The 15,827-nt window shown below is 35.8% G+C and overlaps 1 protein-coding gene across 1 annotated transcript; it reads left to right on the forward strand.

Annotated features, from left to right (window-relative positions):
• The first annotated feature begins 6,184 nt into the window (after positions 1–6,184).
• LOC104901386 (glutamate decarboxylase) lies at positions 6,185–12,254 on the forward strand. The gene is made up of 6 exons (XM_010688952.4): positions 6,185–6,343; positions 8,257–8,461; positions 9,494–9,694; positions 9,813–10,281; positions 11,403–11,455; positions 11,543–12,254. The coding sequence occupies exons 1-6, from the start codon at positions 6,255–6,257 to the stop codon at positions 12,032–12,034; spliced, it is 1,509 nt and encodes a 502-aa protein (XP_010687254.1). The 5' UTR covers positions 6,185–6,254; the 3' UTR covers positions 12,035–12,254.
• Positions 12,255–15,827: the final 3,573 nt, after the last annotated feature.

The raw sequence follows: 15,827 nt of genomic DNA on the forward strand, positions 1-15,827 counted from the left end.
GGAAAGCTTATCCCGAAGTTTATAGGTCCCTATGACATTATTGAAAGAATTGGAAGATTAGTTTATCGTTTGGATTTGCCAAATAACTTGGGAAAGGTGCATAATGTGTTCCATGTATCCCAACTAAAGAGATATGTGCCCGATAAGTCTCACGTACTAGATTCCGAGATCATAGAAGTTGATGAGACGCTTTCTTTTGAAGAGAGACCAATGAAGATCTTGGACTCTAAGGTGAGGAGTACAAGAAATAAAAATATAAAGATACTCAAGGTTTTGTGGTCTAACTAGCATACCGAAGAGGCTACCTGGGAGACTAAAGATGAGATGAGAAAGAAGTATCCTGAGCTCTTCGACTAGGTGAGTTGAGTTATGGGACGTAACTCGTTTAAGGGGGCTAGAATGCGTGCGCGCATTTTGCTAGAAATTATGCATTTTGTTAGAAATTATGCATTTTGTTAGAAATTATGCATTTTGCTAGAAATTAGTAAGAATTTGTTGCAATTCTGCACGAGTTTTTGAGTTTTCAACGAAAACTTTTCAAGCAAAGTAAGCATTTCGTAGTTTAAACATTCAAGGCAAAAGTTTTATTTAGTAGGGTATTATTTGGCTACTTGTTTTACTCAGTTTATACTATTTGGCTACTTGTTTTATTTAGTAGATATTATTTGGCTACTTGTTTACTTAGTAGCGTATTATTTGGCTACTTGTTTTACTTAGTAGTGTATTATTTGGCCACTTCTTAAGAAATAACTATATTAGGGCGTAATGCTCATGAGTTTTTAAAGTTGAAAGTTTGGAAAAAAGAGGAGGTTTTGTTTAAGTTTCGGGACGAAACTTGTTTTAAGGATGGTAGACTGTAATCCCCATATTTTTAAGATATTTAATTAAATAGTTTTAATCATTTTGAATTATTAAAGCTATTTAATTTCGGTATTTAAGAGCAGAAGGGTATTTTGGTCATTTTACCAAAAGAGTATTTGAGTATTTTCACAAAGAAGTTTTTTAGTCTTTTTAAGAAAGTATTTTAGTAATATTAGTGAGAAGATTATTTTTGAAATTTCATCATCAAATGTATTTTGGTACTTTGATGAGTAAGGGTATTTTAGTCTTTTACCCAAAAGACTACCACTATAAAAGGGGGAAACTCTATGTTTCCCATCATTTTTACTAGCCACCATTTCTCAAAAAAGGAGTAAGTTGAGTTTTCTCTCTCAAACCCTAGTTTTCTTTAAGCAAGTTCTTCAAAGTTTCAAAGTGAAGCAACAAGGTTATCTTTTTCTGATTTTTTTTTATTTTCTTCCTCTTCATTTTCGGACTCCCCCTCCCCTTCCCCCTTGTGTTTTCCGACCAACCCTGTGGCGGTGGGGCGTCGGCTAGGCACGTGAGCGTGGCCTAGCCACTGCCGGCCAACAGTAGTGGCAGCCGACTGGGCACAAGCGCCGCCTTGCCACTGCCGCGCCTGTGGTGGTGCAGGTGGTGCTCGTGGTGGCGCCGGTGAGAGTTAGTTTGTGGGTTGTGGTTTTCGAACCAATTGTAAAAAAAATCTGTTATTTTTTATTTATTAAATTACAGCAAATATTTAAGTGATAAATAAATAATTTTAGGAGGTTTTAAGTATTAGTTTATAGCGGGTTTGGCCTACTAGAAAAGGTTTTCAAGTTATGACTTTACAATAGTTTTTAAAGCATTTTTAAGGAAAAATCAGCTTTATTAGTATTTTTAAAGTGCTGATTTTTGTTTATTAGTAGCTTTGAATTGTTGTTGTTAAGTACTCCCTCTGTTTTTTATCATTCCTACTTTTATGTGCGCGTCTCCCAATGCACGTTATAAAACTTAAATATCTTTCATTATATATTAGTAAAAATTATAACGATTGAATATTAATAAAGTACCAATTGAGACGAATCAAACAAGACCCCACATGACTATGTTTTTTCTTATAAATTGAGAACATTTGAGAAGATTCTCTCCATGCATGAATAGTGTCAAGATTCCAAGTGAGAAAGATAAAAAAAACAGAGGGAGTACTAATTGATAGTACTTTATTCTTGGTAGGTTTCAAGCATAGTAAAAGCAAGTGAAGCTTTTAATTGTTGATTTTTGTTGTTTTATCAAGAAACATACACTTTGACCTTGGCTTTTTTTAGTGGTGGTTTATTTAATTTATTGAGCATGAGGAGTAAGGAGAGGCTTATGCCTTATAATTGTTTGAGTACAGGTTGAGAACTAAGAAAGGAGATTAGGAATGAAACTTTTGAGTTATTCCTATATTTGAAAAGTATATGATTGATGATTATGGCTTTTGAGCATTGTATTTTGAGCCCAATCCTTTTAAAATCCCAATAAATTGTTTAATAATGATTAATTGTTTTATTTCAATAAATAGTATTTTTCAAGGATATTTTTATAATTGAAATCGGATTTTTATTCCACAAAATTGAATTTCCGGATTTTAAGGGACAAAATAATCTTTAAAAACGTGTGTGATGAAAAAGCCTGGAAAATGAGTTGGACCCAGGCGATACGCCTAGTGCACCACGTGCACCCAACGCACTGGCCATGTTGTGTCAGGCGCGCCAATCTGCGCCTGTCGTGGATATGTGAGTCATACAGAGTTCTGCGCCTAGTGCACCACCTTGTGTGACACACAACTTTTCTTTTTTATCTATTCAAAGACGTGTACCACGTGTACGCTTTCTATTGGGCATGCTGCGTCAGGCGCACCAATGTGCGCTTTGCGGGTCACACGTCATCCCGCGCTTGGCTAAGATGGCGCGTGAAGCGCACATTTCTTTTTTCTATATACCTCTTGATTTCCCGAATCAAATGACGGTTTATATTACACGCAACACTTCGACTTTTACACTTTTACATTACGAATATACGTATTATGAACCTCTCTACAAAACACATACATTCAAAACACATATTTTGCTTCAGCTTCACGATTGCTCATCCCGAAGGTTGTCAATCTCGCAAGCCCAAGCCACGATATATCCTTGAATAATCTTTTATTTTTGTATTCAAGTTACTAATTGTTTCTTTCTTGATGTAGATCTTTAATATGAAATCGTGCCTTTGTACATTCTAATCGCTTTTTTATATTTTATTTTTATATTATTATCGTATTCATATAACCTATGCATGTTATGTGATTGTCCAGATTTAATTATTTCATCAGTCCACATGTTATTTTTGCTTAACAAAGACCGAAAGAATTGTTCTAGTATTAATTAGATAATTTGAACAACCTGTTAGCTTCCCTGTGATTGATTAATAACATGCTACTAAAAAATAGTCTTTTATGTGTTCGTGAACCAACTTTTACTAAACATTTTTAGGGTGCATGAAAATATTGCTTGGTTATTCTATTGCATAAAAATTGACATGAATCAATATTAAGTTGAGGTCAGTAATGGGCGACATGGTTTCCGACTGTGTTCGTACCCTCACCCTCGAATTCAGCTTTGGTTCATTGACCATCTATGGAGTCTGGACGGAAAAATCTATATTGGATAAGTCCCTAATTTGTCTCTACGATTTTTCAAAATCCAACTAAGTTTATGAGTCTTCCTTTAAAAACTTGTTGACGACTTCAAAACGTTTCCAATAAAACTTTACAACGGGGTAGTCAAGTCAATTACGCGTTCATCCCACGTAGGCAAAATAAAACACGCCTACACATACTACCTTTGTTTTAAATTGCAGAACATTTAGAAGTGTTCTTTTCCCCGACACGTATACTTTAACTTTCGGTTTTCTTGAACCTCAGTCAAAGCGGGAGCTTCTGTCGACACATATTCATGCCTCCCCAGGATCAAATGATAAAACATATTGCGGTCATAATTGATCTAACTCAAGGGGAGAGCAGTCCGAAGAGCCAACCCAAAACTATTCTTAAGTGTAAACGTGTATTTTTCTATTTTAACGCCCAATTAGTTAATCCTGATGATTAATTGTATTTTGAGCCCGTAAAATAATATTTTGATCCCAATCTTTAAAAAGCCCATGTAACTAATTAATGATAATTAGCTGTCTTTTATTTTAATAAATTAATATTTTCAAATATTTTTTTTATAATTGAAATCAGATTATCCAGTAAAATCATATTTTGAATTTGAAGAATAAAAGCAAATTGTTCAAAATGCGTCTTATAATCTGTCAAAACCTGTTGGACGACCACGTGGACCCTAGCCCACAGGTTGAGCCGCGTCAGGCAAACCAAGTTGTGCCTGACACGTGGCCATGTGCGTCATACAGATGCGTGCGTCTGGCGCACTCCCTGCATTTCCCTATAAATACGTCGCAGTTTTCCGAATTAAAAGACACTTCGACTTTACACTTTACACTCTACACTTTACACTTTACACTTTACACTTCAAAATTTACGAATATACTTACGAATTTTCTCACAACAAAAAACTCATACTTTCAATTACAAACACATACTTTCAAATACACTTTTCATACATACATTCATATTTCACATACACTCTTCAGGTTTCACGATTGGTCGTTCTGAATGTTGTCAATCTCTCAAACCTAAGTTGCATAGGTATAATCCCCAGGGTCCTTGAATAGATATCTCTTATTTTTATATTGAAGTTACTAACTATTTCTTTCATGATATAGATTTTTGATATAAAAATCTTTTTTTATATATATATTCTAACCTTTTTCTCTTTTTATTTATTTTCATATAGCATGTTGCATAATTATCTTGTTATGCTTTCATCATCTCACATGTTATTTTTTCTAATCAAAGACATAACTGTTCTAACGCCTAATTAGATATAATTGAACAAACTTGTTAGGAACATAGTAATTTGATTGCATAATAACATGTCACCCAAAAATTATTCTTTTGTTTGTATAATGAATGAACCGACATAGATCAATCTTTGGCTCATTCACGATCTATGGAGTCAGGATGGGAAAATCTACATTGGGTAAGTCCGTGATATGGAGTCAGGACGAAAAAATCTACATTGGGTAAGTCCGTGATTCGCTCTTACGATTTCTCAATATCCAATTAGATTTATCAGTCTTCCTTTAAAGACTTGTGGGCGACTTCATAACATTTTCAATACAAAATCCTTACAATGAAATAGTCAAATATGTGCTCACCTCGCGTAGGCGAAATAAAAAACACGGCTACAATTAGAGTTTTGTTAGAAAGATTGAGAAATAAGAGAAAAAGGGGGATTTTGGGGGAAAGAGCGAGAGGGAGGGCGTTGGCGGGGGCGGGGCTCCATGCTGCAAAGCGCAAAAACCTATTTATACTTAAGCTACAAAATCATGTTCAAGGTATAGAGGCGTGTTGACTAAAGTGTTGCGCTAAAACATGCTGGAGAGATTTTTGTTGGAGTTGCGCATGAATTGAGGTGTTGATGATGGTTGATAGATTTTTTTCCTTAAGTGAAGTATTATGCCTCCTCGTGGTTTCATCTTTATTCAGGATGAAAAGAAAGAGAGTTGCAAGATGACGTTGAATACGAGGATGAAGAATGGAGAGTAGTAAGTTTTAGGGGTTTAAATGGTGGTGGTGGTGCTTTTGGTGGATACGAAACTAAAGGGAGGGGTTTTCCAGGTAGGTATGGGTGGGGGAGGAGGAAAGGTTCAGTAGACTAATGGGGGGAAATGTGGAAAAGAGAGAAAAAGAAAAAAGATTTTTTTTTTTGTTTTTCTTAACTAAAATTAAAACACAATCAATGAAATTGTGGCAAAGGTTCTGATTAACGTGTTTATCAGCTTTGCATTTGATTTTGTCTTACTCTATTAATTTAGTTATAAATTTGTAATATTAAATAATAATCGAAATTATGTAGAATAATCCTTAATCATTACGCCAAGACATCCTTAGTACAAATTTTATATGATGATAGTTAAATAAACCTTTTTCAGATAGGCTAACCCATCTGGACAGCCCGCGTGTCCAATTTACTTTACGTCGACATTGGAAATGATTGGAACAGCCAAACTAAATATCAACTGTCTACCCCACTACGTGCCACGCAACAGTTTCCGCGTGCTTTTTCCCAAAAACCAATCAATCCGCGCAAACCCCCATCACCATCTTTAATTCTTGTCGGCTCAATCGATTGTAGCCACTCGTTTCATTCAAATTTAAAGATACAAGTATACTACAGTTAATATAGGAGTAATGCTCGTTTCTTTCATCAATAATATAAGTATAGATATTTGCAGAGTCTAAGTTTTCATTTTTCATCAATAACAACTCTAAAGAACCGAAAATGGTGTTAAGTGAGACAAGTGCAGATGCCTCCACCCAAAACTTGTCTTGCACATTTGCTTCTCGCTATGTACGCACTGCACTTCCCAGGCATGTTCTTTCTTTTTCTTTTTCTTTTTGACATTTTTTATATCTCTTTACCCGATCACAGTTTCACAGATCACCACTTTACCTCTTACTAGTGATTTATGTCTATTACCTTTATTTTGCAGCTCTTTTTGTTTAAATAGACTTCAAAAATAGTTGTATCAGTGAGGAGAACTATCGGAACAGATCTTGTAATATCAAGTGACTTTTTTTATAATCAAAATTTTGTAATATCAACTTAATATGTACATAATATGTCCATCTCATAGATGAACACTGAGCTATTAGTTTCATTTGCTTTTTAATTGTTTATCAATTGGTATTGTCAAAGGACCAACTCAACCATCAGCTTAAGCTGATGGTTGATGCCCCAGAAATAGATTTATACTCTATCACGCCCCCTCACGCAAGAGCCCTTTGGGTTTGAAGTGTGGATGCATCACAGGTCTCCCTTATACCTGGCGCTAAATATTCCACTTAGCGATGAGGGGGTGATGAGATTCGAACCCGTGACCTTTATGTCACACTGGCTCTTGATACCATGTCAAAGGACCAACTCAACCAAAAGCTAAGCTGATGGTTGGAGTCCTAGGAATAGTTTAATTCTCTATCACGCTCCCTCATGCGAGAGCCCATTGGGCTTGAAGTGTGGATGCAGCACAGGGTGCCCTCATACCTGATGCTAAATATTCCACTGAGAAAGGAGGGGATGGATGAGATTTGAACCCGTGACCTTTATGTCACACTGGCTCTTGATACCATGTCAAAGGACCAACTCAACCAAAAGCTTAAGCTGATGGTTGGAGTCCCAGGAATAGTTTAATTTTCTATCAGGTATGTCAGTTTATTGAAGTTTGGTAGTAATGTTTTAGAACACGTAAATTGGTTGAAGGGGTTAGTCAGTGGGCCGTGTTCCTTGAATTGCTTATTTTCAGCTAATGTTAGTAACTCTAAAACAGTTTTTTAGGTGTGTCTATAATCCTATATAATGCACACCAGTCATGTACTATGGTTCTTTTTAATCTACCTAAATTGACTCTCACGTTTGTTAAATGTAAAACTTCAACCATCAATATCTTTGATTTCGGACAAGTAGAATTCACAAACAGTTGATATTCGGAAATATATGTTGAAACAAATCTAGTAAGATCAAATTATAGTTTTTTTTCCTTATGTGTGTAAATCACCAATGATAATCAATTGAGATTGAGTGGATAGTACAAAAGTACAAAATATGTGTATTTAGAAAATATCTATGTAACGAATAATCTAATGTTTCAGCAAATTAATCTTTATTTTTAATGGCATATTTCTTCAACACTTCTCACCATTTTGAGGAAAAAGATACTGAAATAAATCTAACAAGATTTTGGAGTCTTGTTTTTTTTGTTGAATGTATTAGTCAGATTTAATGCTTAACTGTATTTAATTATGACATACAAGTTAACATAAAGAAAAGTATAATATTGGTGAGGATTTATGCTGAAATTTGTTAGAGTATATGTTTTGTGAAGGGTGGTCCTTGGAAATTTAGAGGCGTTCAAGACCCTTGACCATGTCTTTGAAGGCTGAGGCTATGTTGTTCTTTGTCTCACATACACACAACAAATTAAAAGAGTTGAGCGACCTAAAATAAGTTTCAGAAAAACAAGATATGTTCTTTAGTAATAAGTTTAGTAAAAATAAGTAAAGAGGCGAGGAAAATGTTGCAAAAATTAATGTAGTGTAATATTTAACTTACTTGGACTTATTTGGAAAGGTTAAGTTTTAGTCGCAACGACAGTAAGTTAAATAGTTTAGCTAAGTGTGACAAGTCATAAGAGGTGTAAGAAGTTTAGCAAAAGTTAGTTCTATAAATGATAAGATGCATAAAAGAATGTTCAGCTAAATTGTTAGATTGTCCTCTTTTGATGAAGGTTTAAAATGCCCGAGAAATCAATACCAAAGGATGCTGCTTACCAGATAATAAACGATGAGCTGATGTTAGATGGGAATCCAAGGTTGAATCTGGCATCATTTGTGACTACTTGGATGGAGCCCGAATGTGATCAGCTAATTATGGCTTCTATTAACAAAAATTATGTTGACATGGATGAGTACCCTGTCACCACTGAACTTCAGGTCATCCATTCTCATCTCTTTACTTTTGTATTTCCAGTCTCATCTTCTATGTCATACAAAAATAATGTATTATATGCATGAAATATGTTAATTGGGAGACTCAGACATGGGTACATGACCAAGTATTAAACTCAGGTTATTTTATTTAAGTTATCCTTGATTTTGGCCCAAATGGAGTGTCAAATTGTACATAACCATGTCGAAGCATTGAGGACCAACATAGAGGTGAAATGAAGATTGAAGAGTATGTGTAACATAGTTAATGGTACCAAATGCAATAAATCAGAAATTGAAATGGATGGTGTATCTGGTTAGGTACCTCTCTTACTATGTTTTCGAGGAAAGTAGTTTTCCCATTTTTCTCTGCTTTCTCATTGTTTCCCGAGAATAAAGATAGTTTTCTCAAGAGCATAAGGAAAGAATATGTCACTCTTTTTTCCCTATTTCCACGTAATCTCCTTTCTTCCATCCCCTCCCCTCCATTTTAATTTTCTATGTTCTATCTAAATCTTTTACCAAGTAATCTAACAAAGGAAAGCTAATCTTTCTTTGCATTTTCTCTTAGAAAATATTGTCCATGGAAGATATTTCTTCAGTTCAAAATGCTATGTTTGTGCAAACTTGGTGTTGTGTCTTTTTTCTTCCGTAGTATTGCTCCCTCACTTCAAAGACTATGCTATAAGTATCATATTTGGTGATGAAATTGTATTAACTATGGGAAAAAAACATTGTTGGCACCTTCTTATTCTATAAATAGTTTAAGAAAGAGCCACCACGCACCCACACAGCACACGTCAACAAACAAGTCTTGCTTGTAAATAGTTTAGATTAAGAATAAGAAGAATGATTTCAGAAGATTTGCATATAATCTTATTTTATAAGGATCCATACAAGTTCCATACCCTGATGCCAACTACCATAGATAAGGAAGACAAAATGGTGGATTGTGTATGTTTTCTTTTCATGGAAGTATTGGAAGATAAGAAAGAAATGAGTGTATATGCTCTTAATGAGGATCTGCTTGCTGTACAGAATCGATGTGTAAATATAATTGCACACCTGTTTAATGCTCCTATTGGCGAAGAAGAAACAGCAGTTGGTGTAGGCACGGTAGGGTCGTCAGAGGCAATCATGTTGGCGGGTTTAGCATTCAAAAGAAAATGGCAGCAAAAGCGAAGAGCAGAAGGAAAACCGTGTGATAAGCCTAATATAGTCACCGGAGCAAATGTGCAGGTGAGTTTTTATAGTTTTTTCCTCCTTTCTTCTAAATATGCTCTTCTAAGTAGTTGATCCTCCAATCTAATGGAAATTTGAGGTAACTAAGTTTTTCGAGAGTATGCAAAATGTGCAGGTTTGTTGGGAAAAGTTTGCTCGATACTTTGAGGTAGAGCTGAAGGAGGTGAAATTGAAAGAAGGATATTATGTGATGGATCCAGAGAAAGCTGTGGATATGGTGGATGAGAATACCATCTGTGTGGCAGCTATTCTAGGTTCAACCTTGACAGGAGAGTTTGAGGACGTAAAGCTCCTTAACGAACTTCTGACCAAAAAGAATAAGGAGACTGGATGGGACACACCCATTCATGTTGATGCTGCTAGTGGTGGATTCATCGCTCCCTTTATCTATCCGGATATTGAGTGGGACTTTCGGTTGCCATTGGTTAAGAGTATAAATGTTAGTGGTCACAAATACGGTCTTGTTTATGCTGGAATCGGCTGGGTTGTCTGGAGGAGCAAAGATGATTTGCCAGAAGATCTTATTTTCCACATCAATTACCTTGGAACAGATCAGCCTACTTTCACACTCAACTTCTCCAAAGGTATGGGATTTACTGCTTTCTCTCCCGTAATATCTAAAAGAAAAGATCATCTCGCAACTTACAGATGTTATTACCACAAAATTGGGTTTGACTAGTGAAATTCACTGTTTTGAGCTCCCTAAATGGGAAAGCCACTGATGAGAAACACTTCCTTGTAGTTTTGAAGAGTGAATATTACGAATCATATCTTTTAATGTCTAAAGTCTAAACATATTAATCATATCTTTCTTATTTCAGAAATTCCTAATATTATCTTGTTTTTGAGAAAAAAAAAAAGTGCATTTATGATTTGGAGTAGATTTGATTACAATTGAACTTATGGTTCATGATTCAAACTGCATGGGATTTGATTCTTCTGAAGTTTGGATGTAGTTAAATCTTAAATGTTTCAGTCCAAAATAGTTCGAATGTGCATTTTGACTTGGTAAAGGGTTTATAATTTTTTCGGTGTACATCACCATTCTTTCCATGGCCAACTTTACTCAACAGAAACAGGGGAAATATTTTCCTAAGAAACCTCAAAAGTACAGTGTGTATTCCTTTGCAATGAAGAGGAGTTGTATTATTTTCTTTCACCTTATGTTGATGCAACTGATTAATTGAATGCAAATCTGTTGAAATGCCTGTAAGTCCAATTAGTGAACCTCATACCTATATCAGTATCTAGCTAATTCTGATTAAAAGGGCAGGCAAGGCAGGTAGGTATCAGACTATCAGTGATCTACAAATTTATGTAACTATTGCCAAACTTTTCCATGATTATAATCCTGAGTAGGATTTGCTTATTTCACTTCCAACTATCTATGGTTTTTTAGAATAACCAATACACAGCGCTTTGTCAATGGATGTAGCCATGCGGCTACAAGCTTGTTTGAACCTAGATTGAGCATTAATCTCAATAAAGGCTCTCGCCAAGTTGTTGTTTGAACTTTGAAGCAATCATAGGAAAACTAATCTACAATTGTGTTTTCAGTTGGAAAATGTTTTTCCTGGAAAATCATTTCCCCTTGAGAAGATTTATCATTCCAACAAAGGGAACCTTAAAAAATCTTCGAACTTTAATTTCTAAGTTTATCAGTTGGTTTGTAAATTGAGCCTTATTAGTCTTCTACCTTTTGCAGGTTCAAGTCAGATTATTGCTCAGTACTATCAGTTGATACGGCTTGGCTTTGAGGTGAATCTGCTAGCTCTTTGTTCTCTTCCTCTGGTTGATAAACTAATACAGCAGATATCTTATACAAACATAGTATTGCTTTTGCAGGGGTATAAGAATGTGATGGAGAATTGCAGAGACACGGCCAAGATGTTGAAAGAAGAGATAGAAAAGACGGGGAGATTCAATATCGTATCCAAGGATGTTGGAGTCCCAGTCGTGGCATTTTCACTAAAAGATAGCAGCAGCAACTACACTGTTTTTGACATAGCAGAGAATTTAAGGCGTTTTGGGTGGATTGTCCCAGCTTACACAATGCCGGCGGATGCTGAGCACGTCGCAGTGTTGCGCGTGGTGGTAAGGGAGGATTTTAGCAGGAGTCTTGCTGATAGACTTGTTTCCAACATCCAGAAAGTCTTAGATGAGATGCATGCTGACCCAGTCCCAGTTTCTAGCAAGTCTGCTCATGTCACCCTTGACAAGGATGAAACACAAGGGAATAAGGCTGTTATCAAAAAAGATGTGGTAGAGATTCAGAAGGACATAACCAAGTACTGGAAAAAGCTTGTTGATCGTAGTAAAGCGAGAGTGGTTTGCTAGTTAAAGTTGTGTCATGTTTTAAGTAATTCATCAGATTCATGCTATATCATTTGTAGACCGTTTATCCAACAAAATCGCCCAGATTCCTGAGTGGTTATTCTATAGTGTCATATTCCTGAGTACTGTGTAAGTTTAACTTGTAGACTGTTTATCTGGTGATCAAGGGTGTATAAATATCCCCGATAATAATTAATTAATATATATCGTAATTATAAAATAATACTTCCTGCGTTATGTTTTATATGAAACATTTGCTTTTGCATGCAAACCAACACGCTTCTTTAATTGCTGGTATTGATGTTTGTATCATGATGACATTCATTGCATCAGTGCCAACTAACAATTGTGGCACCTAAGCTTTAGCTACAAGATCATAATAGATTTTAGTCCCTCCATCTACTAAAGATCCTCCCACTTGTATTTTTTGTGGTTTCTAATGCATTAATCTGACAATTGATGTCTTTTAATGTAGTATAATAGCAAAAATTATGAAAAATTAAGATTATAAAAAAACTATACATCGTCCCGAATCCAACAAAATTTCCCAAGATAGGATGAATGGACAGGTCTCTCTCCTCTAGAGGTAGACTTCAACTTGTGAGGAGCATTATAAGAGTTGTGTTATCAGTGTGTGAGAAGTTTCTTTGGTCTGGTAAAACTTTGGACTCTAAGAAAGCTCCAATAGCTTGGAGTAACTTCTACAATCCAAGAGTTCCTGGAGGTTGGAATCTAATAAGCATGGAAATTAGGAGCAAAGTTGTTGTGCTTAAACTTCTTTGGGCACTAGCTTTTAAAGCTGATAAGCTTTGGGTCTAATGGATCAATGCGTGTTATTTGAGGAGAACTGATTTGTACAATATTGCTATTAGTAGCAACATGTCTTGGCAATTGAAGAAAATTATAGAGTCCCGAGATAAGCTTCGGGACTTTAGATGGTGGGATGCAGTTCTTCATGATGGAAAATTTAGTATGAAAATGGCCTATACTTTGATTATGGGTACTTTTTAGAAGGTGGAATAGAGAAGACTGGTTTGCAACAACAAAGGCAGTCCAAAGAGTAAATTTGTGCTTAATAATAGTTTGGCCACTGCTGACAGAATTAGTAAGTGGAATATTGTTCTGCTCTTTAACATGTAAGCTCTGTGAAGTTAAGGATGAATCGGTGCAACACTTGTTTTTCAAGTGTTCTTAGTTTGCTGAAGTGTGGAAGGAGATTCATGATAAGCTCAATATGAGTTATCAGGCAAAGAACTTCTTTAAAGAGGTTAGGAAAGCTAACATTAAAGCTCATGGTAAAGAAAGGAAGGCTAAGCTCTATGTTATGCTCTTCACTGAAACAGTCTATGTAGTTTGGTTGCAAAGGAACAATAAAGTTTACAATGACATGAATGTTCCTCCTCAGGTGCTGGTGAAAGAAATTATTTTTCTAGTTTCTTGTAATTGTAATGATGCAGATAGGACACTGCTAGTGTATTAATCCTATGTTGAGTTGGCTTTGTTGGCCTTCTTGTTTACTTTGGTGTTTGTGGTGGCTAGTCTCTATGTAGGCTTTTAGATTGGTGTTTTAGAGTTCTTGTAAAGTATTTTTTTGGTTATCAATAATAATTGAATTGCCAAAAAAAAAAAATCTTTCTCCATTGTGGTTTGAATTATAACATTATTGTACTTATGTGAATTGAACTGAATGTTACCTGTTATTGAAATTCATCACAAATTGTTATACGTGTAAAGCATAAGTATAGTTTTAATATTTGAATTTCAACTCACCAATGTACATTAATTTTTATTTTTTTTCATATAAGAGAGAATTGTATAGAAACATCCCAAGTGATTTACAACCTACTTTGATCCATGTCTTAGTCAAGGACAAACCTTCTAGGATGCCTCCTAAAACCAAAACAGGAACAAACAACAGGCTCCAAGAGAGCCAAAAACTAATTACAAGATATCAAGTCGATCATTCTACATCTCTTACGTTTACTTTATTTCTTACAATTTTCTTAATTTTTTTTTTTTACACAAAATTGAATAGTCTTTCCTAACAGCGGCACTACTTGATATCACAAGGCATAATTCCTTGCCCTCTAGACATACTAAACTATTCCTGCTAAGGCAGCATAGCCTAACTTTCTTCTAAAACTATTCTTGCATTTTCAGCCAAGTCTAGAGCGGGTAAAGTGATCTTGTCTTTACTATCTGGTAATCAAGCCATTATGGAATGGCTATGCAGCATTAGATGCCATATATGCAATCAAAAATAAATGTAGGATTGTCTCAACAGCCTTTCCACAGATGGTGCATAAGTCATTATTTATGCTGAAATTTGCCTTACGATAGACTAAAAGTTAGGGACACAACAACTAGATGTTTGGACTAACAAAGCAAGAAATTAATGCAAAGGGGGAATTAAAGGGAATGACACAAGGAAATGGTGACGCGGAAAACCCCAATGAAGATGGGTAAAAACCGCGAGTGGAGATGATTCCACCAATACACTATATGTGATCGTCGTTACAGATGAACAACAATTGTTACAATCTAGCTTTGTGATCTAAATACCAAAGTAGTATCAATGGATGTGAATAATGAATAGCTTTTACTTGTATGCTTTTTTCTGAATAATGCCATGTGTTTTTTATGGCTTTTTCTATGCTTAAATAACACAATTCAAAGCTAAGATTTTACAACGGCTAACTCGCCGGAATCTAGGAGATGCTCCTTGCTATGCTCAACTTATCATATCTGCTTCCTAACTTCGTGCAACTGCCGCTGCTGGTAGCTTACTTGGTCAAGTGCGCTCAATCTCAAGTCCTTCTTTCTCGGAATGTTAGTTACAAGCTTCGCTGACTTGGTCTCTGCGTCTTGTCTTTGCGGCTGACCTTGCGTCGTAAGTTAAGGTCCTTAAGTCATTGTGTCAACATCAACCTGTAAAAATCAGCCATAACAGTTTGCCCCCAATTGTTGAAATGGGGATAACACAAGATCCATGAGATAATTGTTAGAAACTCTATGAGATAAGAATGCTGAAGCCAATGCAAACGTTAGCCAAAAAATATTAGTCAACAGATAACGAAAAACACCTGAGCGGTCGAACTTGATAAAAATTTCACTAAGGCTAACTCAAGAGTCACTACTTTAAAAGATAAGAAAAAATTGAGACGTTAATTTCTAACTAAAGTAATGATTACCCTTGGGACAATCAATTTCTCTTTCCACAAAACGATCAACTCTCTAGAAATCTCAGCTGCTTCTCTGCCGGAAAATCACTCTGCAGCGCCATGTAAATTTTCGCTGCCGTTAATTTTTCATTTTGCAATTACTCCTAATCCGGTTACAACTATGGCTCCCGGCAGGCGTAGTATTAGGAATTTCGTGAAAAAACCAAGAAAAATCAAAAGGGAAAGAAAAAATCGTAGAGAAGAGAGGAGAGAACGAAGATGAGCAATCGACCATGTCTGAAGAAGACATGATGAGATTTTTGGAATTAGGGAACCTTCCCACTGATACAGTAACTAGGAATGTAGAACCGACTGAACAACCCGAGATGTGCCCCGACAATTGGGTAGTCCTTTACAACTATTCCTTCAAGATAGGTCTAAGGCTGCCCTTTTCTCCCTTAGCTAGAGACCTCATGCAGATCTACCAAATCAGTCCAGGGTAAATAATGCCCCGGGTTTGGAGAATCCTAAGCGTCGTCGACAGAGTGACAACGTCTTGGGAAGAAGCTTTTACTCTTCATGACCTTCTGCTCTATTACGAAGTTAGGGTTAAGGCAAAGAATAGGATAGCACTT

This window comes from Beta vulgaris, chromosome 8 (genome assembly GCF_026745355.1).
Source record: "Beta vulgaris subsp. vulgaris cultivar EL10 chromosome 8, EL10.2, whole genome shotgun sequence".
Taxonomy (NCBI): domain Eukaryota; kingdom Viridiplantae; phylum Streptophyta; class Magnoliopsida; order Caryophyllales; family Amaranthaceae; genus Beta; species Beta vulgaris.

Bases quoted from the DNA above. Each gene is read 5' to 3' on its own strand.
- LOC104901386 (XM_010688952.4), top strand. From the start codon at position 6,255: ATGGTGTTAAGTGAGACAAGTGCAGATGCCTCCACCCAAAACTTGTCT. The intron at 6,344-8,256 runs GCATGTTCTTTC...CTTTTGATGAAG, and splicing joins GTACGCACTGCACTTCCCAG to GTTTAAAATGCCCGAGAAAT. The intron at 9,695-9,812 runs GTGAGTTTTTAT...CAAAATGTGCAG, and splicing joins TCACCGGAGCAAATGTGCAG to GTTTGTTGGGAAAAGTTTGC.